Source organism: Thalassophryne amazonica, chromosome 18 (assembly GCF_902500255.1).
Source record: "Thalassophryne amazonica chromosome 18, fThaAma1.1, whole genome shotgun sequence".
NCBI classification, from domain to species: Eukaryota; Metazoa; Chordata; class Actinopteri; order Batrachoidiformes; family Batrachoididae; genus Thalassophryne; species Thalassophryne amazonica.
This window is the reverse complement of record NC_047120.1, coordinates 45,006,425-45,012,999: the sequence shown is the minus strand read 5'-3', so window position 1 is coordinate 45,012,999 and position 6,575 is coordinate 45,006,425. Positions and strand designations below refer to the sequence as shown.

General features: G+C 40.9%; 2 protein-coding genes across 5 annotated transcripts; both read left to right on the top strand.

The window, feature by feature from the left end:
- Positions 1 to 478: 478 nt before the first annotated feature.
- On the top strand, positions 479 to 1,744 carry LOC117530943 (DELTA-thalatoxin-Avl1a). 4 transcript variants are annotated; one of them, XM_034193908.1, is made up of 3 exons: positions 479 to 602; positions 913 to 1,064; positions 1,188 to 1,736. In XM_034193908.1, the coding sequence occupies exons 2-3, from the start codon at positions 961 to 963 to the stop codon at positions 1,609 to 1,611; spliced, it is 528 nt and encodes a 175-aa protein (XP_034049799.1). In that variant the 5' UTR covers positions 479 to 602; positions 913 to 960; the 3' UTR covers positions 1,612 to 1,736. The 4 variants fall into 4 exon arrangements, with proteins under 4 accessions (XP_034049799.1, XP_034049800.1, XP_034049801.1 ...); XM_034193909.1 differs by having other exon boundaries at positions 485 to 598; positions 1,188 to 1,738; XM_034193910.1 differs by having other exon boundaries at positions 506 to 606; positions 1,188 to 1,738.
- Positions 1,745 to 1,876: 132 nt separating this feature from the next.
- On the top strand, positions 1,877 to 4,414 carry apnl (actinoporin-like protein). The gene is made up of 3 exons (XM_034193907.1): positions 1,877 to 2,084; positions 2,182 to 2,302; positions 3,876 to 4,414. The coding sequence occupies exons 2-3, from the start codon at positions 2,199 to 2,201 to the stop codon at positions 4,309 to 4,311; spliced, it is 540 nt and encodes a 179-aa protein (XP_034049798.1). The 5' UTR covers positions 1,877 to 2,084; positions 2,182 to 2,198; the 3' UTR covers positions 4,312 to 4,414.
- The last annotated feature ends 2,161 nt before the right edge of the window (positions 4,415 to 6,575 follow it).

Genomic DNA, 6,575 nt, shown 5'->3' with positions numbered 1-6,575 from the left:
GCATGGATTGAACATGTCATCAATTATTGAATTGTGCGGAAAATAAGAGACAAAGTGGGAAACCTTTGGAATCAAATGTTAATTTGATGCTTCTGTTACAAGTCTGTAAATTAAATTTTCGAATAAGTTCTCATTTCAAAAAGTTGTGTACGATCAAAAAGTGGTAACATTTTATTGGCCCACCCTATATGTGTGATTTCTTAGTTTTTTGTTATTATTATTTTGAATAAATTTGCACCCCCCCCCCAAAAAAAACATTTTCATGTTGTCATTATGGGGTGTTGTGAAGAGAATTTTGGGGAAAAAAGAATAATGAATTTACTCTATTTTGGAATATAATTGTAATATAACAAAATGTGGAAAAAGATAGGCTCCAATACACCCCCCCCAATGTAACCCTTAATTTGAGTAAGAGGTTGAAGGTGAGTGAGTGATATAGTATTGACTGGAGTCAGGTGTCATACCTGCGACAGAGGTTTTCTGTTTCATTAAACCAGATCAGACCCGCCCTGTGTGACGGTGGGAGTGGGTGTGACTCTGCTCTTGTTTGCTCCCAACTCAAAGCTGCCTTCAGAGGACGCTCTGCCACCCCAGCAAAATAAGTAAGTAAGTTCATGTTAATCTAAATAGTCATTAGTCAGGAATGGATTTTGACGAGCAAATCTGTGATCGTAACATGTAAAAGCAAGTAAAAGCAATAATTATCAGTTCTGTTTGTCATTGTTTTCTTCTGCTATCACCAACAGATCACTATAAAAGCACACCTGTGTTGTAACGTGTCTCTAAAGCGATCCTAAGCAGTACACACCGGTTCAATGTTTTTTTTTCTTCCCTTGATTTCTTTGGGACTGTAAAATAGCAGCAGGGTCTTAGAATGCAGTTTATCATCTATAATCGTCCTCTTGTGTTCAGTTTCTTCACAGCAGTTTCATCGTTTACTTGTCTCCAGCAGCTGTCAACATGCCTGAGAATGTAGAGGCCCATTATCACTCACTGCCCACCAATCGCAACTGCGCCATAGAGATCACCAACATCAGCTCCAAATATTGGCTCACAAACCCAAAGTAAGTATGGAACAGGATTTACTTAAATCTGTCCGCTGGATCCATCTCATTTTTTGTTTTCTCCTTTGATTGTCAGAATTTCTCAAATGTAGTTTTAACCACTTTATTATTATACCCCCCCAGGGTGTTCATGAAAAAAGGTTTTTCCTTTAGCCCACCTCAGCCATCGGTGCTGTGCAACAAGACTGAGGTGTGCTCCTTCGTCAAGGATGACAACACAGCGACTGGAGCCGTTGGCGTTTTGACCTACGAGATGCTCCCTCTTAACACATATGAATGCGATATGATACTGGCCGTTATGTTCTCAGTGCCGTTTGACTACAACCTTTACTCAAACTGGCTGGGTGTGGGCTTATTCAACCTCCCATGTGAAACCAATGAGGACCTGTATGACAGCATGTACAAAGGCGATCCTGCCGGAAAATTTGTGCGCCAGGAAGCCGACGGCTCGGGTATTATGTTCAACAAAAACGGGATAGATGTGAGAGGCACCATGTCCAATGAGGGCAGGTGTATTGTGAAACTGGAATTATTTGACGAAATGTGAAAATGAGAATTTTGCAGTACCAAGTTGGTGCCTTTATGTGAGCGAATAAAAAAACTTATGAAGTCCTCAAAGTGTCTCATGGTCTTGTTTTTGCATCATATCCCAGTATATAACATCACAGGCGTACTTATAGGCAATAATATTCAACTTCAGCGTTCAGAGGTGCTGCATTCTACCATCACCCGGGGTAGGGTGTGGCGTCATGAAGAACCAAGACTTTGTTGTGACAGTTAAACAAACTGGTTTTTGCTTTTGCAATACAGTAGACTAAAGGTTTGGACAAACATGCAAGAGTTGCTACACCCTACAAAAATATCTGTGCAAGAGTGGAGCCAGTATTAGAGACAAGCTGGAGTCACATGGTTGGTGGGAACAGTTGCGGTGTAATCGCTCATGAGAACAACCCAACGATTCAAGGCAACATCTCAAATCTGGCAGTGCCCAAGCAAGCAGCACACCTGTGGTCCAGACAGGTAAGCTCATTAAACTATAGTTTATGAATATAGTCTTCTGTCGATTCGTTCTACTCATCTGTTTATGCATTCTACCTCTTACAATCTATTCATACAGCTTTTACGAGCCCAGACATGAGTGATGCCGCGGAAGCTGTGGCCGCTAACCTCTCAAGTGGAAGAAACGTCACCATTGAGCTCACCAACTACACCAAAAAGTGCTGTCTGGCCGATCCCAAGTATGTGCAAAATAAAACCCAGTAGCTATTTATTTGTTATTGCACAGTCAATGATGTTGGTGAAAAATTCACTTATTTTTATTAAACATGGTACCTCTGAGTGCTCTACTTGTCTTTCATGACTGTGTTGATAAGAATCAATTTTTCCACAAATTGTTAAAAAGGAAACGTGTTGTTATCAAGAGGGCACCCGCAGCTAGAGGTGGGCGGATCGATCCTAATATTGATAATATCGATACCAACGCTGGTATTGATACTGAATGATCCTCGTATAAAAAGATCGATACTCAAGCTTTTTTCTCTCCCGCACACACTGACTGCTGCACATGCAGATTCATCAGCCTCTGTCTGTAAGAGCAGTGCTGCGCTGTGTCACACAACACGGAGCAGTGCACCTTCCCTCTGGTCTTTTGTTGTTGCACCGTCACGTGGCTTAGCGGCACCAGCCAACAGCCATGCGGATAGTCTCAGCCTGGCCCGCCCACTCAGCGCTCCTCGAGTTAGCCTTGTACCTCAGGAGAGTTTGTTTTAAGTTGTGTTGCGTGATATTTTTTTGAACAAAAATGTTGATTGTGATAAAGTATTTTGTTGTCACATACAATGTTTGGCAAAATTCTGTTCTAGGTCTTTTGGATCCTTTGAATCTATGAAGCTTAAATATGAAAAAGTATCGGTATTGATATCGATATCGGCGATACTGGGCCTGTATTTACTTGGTATCGGATCAATACCAAAATTCTTGGTATCGCCCACCTCTACCTGCAGCACAGCTCTAAATTACAGCAACCTACATTTTCCCGAACATTTAATTGCACAGAGTAACTATTAATGCAGGCTTGCATGTTAGAATTCTTTACAGCATATGCTGGTGGTGATACTTTTTTCAGTTATAACATGATTATTTACCCACTGGCAAATTGAAAGTCTGCCTATGTTTGTCATTTATCAAAGAAGTTTTGAAAAAAAAAATACCTGTTAGCTTGTTCAGCTAATAGCATAAAGTGCCACTTATCGTTGCTAGCTTACCATTCAGACTTGCAATGTATTTTATGTTGGCTTTGTGTTATTTGTTATTACTTTATTTTGTTTTTTCCATTTAGTGCTTTTTCAATATGTTATGATTTTTTTTTAATGGGCTTGCAAAGTACCCGTGCATGAATCTTACATTGAGAACCTGTTTTTTGAAAACTTTGCATAGTTGAATCACAACATGCCGTGAGACTGGGTTGTCCTTTTGACAATATAGTAACACTAATGTGTTTGGAATTAAAAAGTAGGTTGCTAGGGAAATTTTTTTGTTTGATTTTTTGCTATTTTGAGCATACGATGGATTTGTATAACTGTTGGAATGCCTAGGCCCAGTCACGCACATTCCTCCCCTCCTCAACTTATTTTTCAAATAAATATTGCCTAACAAATAAAGGAGTCAACAAAGGTGGGCAGATATGTCAGATTCTTGATTGCTAACATTTTTTAAAAATATGACTGGGTTTGTAAAATATCTAAAATGATCAATAATTGTGAAAAAACTTTGAATTTATTTTTTGATTTTGTCCTTTTCTACCTACAAAAGGGTTTACCTGGAAAATGGGAATGTCCACATCCCGCCCCAGCCCACTGTTCGCCCGCTGAAAACCGAGTTGTGCAACTACAGCAAGCAGAAAGGCAAAGCCACCGGCGCAGTGGGCGTTATGACCTATGACATACTGATGCTTGGAAAGAAAGATCCTGATAAAATCGCTATTATGTTCTCTGTTCCCTATGACTATAACTTCTACAAGAACTGGTTTGCCATCGGAATCTTCCCACAGAGCCAAGGATGCAATGAAGATCTTTACAAAAAGATGTATTACAAGGAAGACGAGGCCTTTGTGCGGGCAGAGGCCAAAGGTAACTGCATCATGACTTCAAATAAAGACGTGATCATCAAAGCAACCATGTCCCCATTGTCAGGGGCCATCATGAAGGTGGAGGTGTGGGACATCATTGAGGGGTTCTGTAAGAAGTAAAGACGTGGCTAAGTCAGGGATTCATTTTTCTGCTGTGCTTGATATGCTTTAACATGTACGTGTTCCATTGTACCATCATTTTGGAGAATAAATTCATGTTATGACACCACCTCTGTCTGGAGTTTAAGTACATACACAAAAGGGTGTGACTTGTTAAAGCTTCAGAACATTCTAACCCAACTTGTTTGCCACGGTCATCGCTGCATTTTTTTTTTCTGGTTTGCATAACACATAAATTTTACTTATAGCCTTAATGTTGAAATTTTGTCAATATATGTGGTCTACATTATTTTAAACTTTTAAAATAGACACTTTTGGAACTAATATTGCACACAATTAGAAAGTGGAAATTCACTTAGAAATAAATAAAATAAACAGATGTTTTTAATAGTGTTGTGAGAAAGATTGTTTAACCAGACTATTTTATTTATTGAACCATAAAATATAAAAAGATAATGACGTGATCTGGGACAACTGATTCTATAAGACCAGAATCTCATATGCTCTGCAAAAGGGTGACACCTAGAGGTCAAAGAAATTTAGTGCATCTATAGCTGATATTTTTTAAACAAGTTCGACAACGTATTTGTCGGGTTTTCCCATTTGTCAAAGGTTTTTCTAACTGAATTGTATGACAACATAATGTATAATCGACTATTTAGAGAAACTGCAAGTCCAACGGGGACATGAACTCCACTCTTATAGGGGGAAAAAAAAAATTAAAAAGTGAAAAATGTGCCCCAGTCATTCACAGTGTTGTGCAACAGCTTCTAAAACTGGGCAAATATATGCAGTTTTTTTTAATGGAATTTCAAAGTGGCCCTGTAATACAGCAAAGTGAGTGGGCTGACTGTTAGCATCATTTATGCTAATTTTGTTTGTTAGCATATTTGGAGTGACTATTTGCTTTATTCACTCGGTACTTTAGCGTTTCCCATAATGCCCCTGGCGCTTCCCAGAATGCACTGCGGTGCCAGCAGAGTTCCGGCATCTCACAGCGCATGTAAACCATGGCTGGTGAGGATTTGGATGGCGTTGATCCAGCGAATTCATGGGCGATTCCGCCAGAGCTGCCGTTTGTCAATTCTGCTTGTGATGTTCATGGACAGGATTTGAAGGCACAGTCAGGAACTGGAGGGTGTCCAGTTTAGTAACGACAGAGTTGCCTCTGTTTTGTGCAGATGATATTCTGATCTTCTGTTGGCTTCAACAGGCAGTGACCGCCGATGTGCACAGAGCAGGTTTGAGGTCGAGAGTGAAGTAACTGGGATGAGAATCAGCACCTCTAAATCTGAGACCATGGTCCTCTGTTCGAAAATGGTGGATTGTCCCCTCTAGGTCAGGGGAGAGTTACTGCCCCAAGTGAAGGAGTTTAAGTATCTTGGGGTCTTGTTCACGAGTGGGGGTAAGTTGGAGTGTGAGATCGATAGACGGATTGAGTGGTGTCTGAAATCTTATGGATGTTGTACCGGACCGTCGTGGTGAAGAAGAAGTTGAGCCAGAAGGCGAGGCTCTCAATTTACCCGTAGATTTACTCTCCTATCCTTACCTATGGACATAAACTTTGGGTTATGACCTAAAGTATAAGACCGCGGATACAAGCGGCAGAAATGAGATCCCTCTGTTGGGTATCTGGGCTTAGACTCCTGGACAGGGTGAGAAGCTCAACTATCCGGGAGGGACTCATAGTAGAGCCATTGCTTTTTCACATCAAAAAGAGCCAGTTGAGGTGGCTCAGGCAACCGGTGAGGACGTCCTCTGGTGAGGTCTTCCAGGCATTTCCAACCAGGAGGAGGCCATGGGAAAGACCCACGACACTTTGGAGAGATGATATTTCCCATCTTGCTTGGGAACGCATTTGGATCCCCAGCGAAGACCTACAGGACTTGGCCTTTTAAGAGGAATTAAGCATGCTCCAAACATTGCTGTGTTCTTGGTTGTACTGCAGACCAATAGAAGAACCTGGACCTTAAGTTTTGTTTGCTACCAGTTAGTGCGAATCAGGGAAGAAGGTGACTAAAAACCAGAGCAATATCCTTTGTCAAAAACTGAACTACACGCATCTGACGAATGCATTTTAGCACAGGTAGTTAAAAAAATTATGATAAAAGCAGTGATAGTAATGCAGCATGTGTTTGTCCAGGGTGTACCCAATTTCTTGCCCTATGGCTACTGGGATAGGCTCAGCACCCCTGCGACCCTTAATTGGAGTAAGCGGGCTTGGAAAATGAATGAATGAATGAACAAATGGTATTAAACAGTAG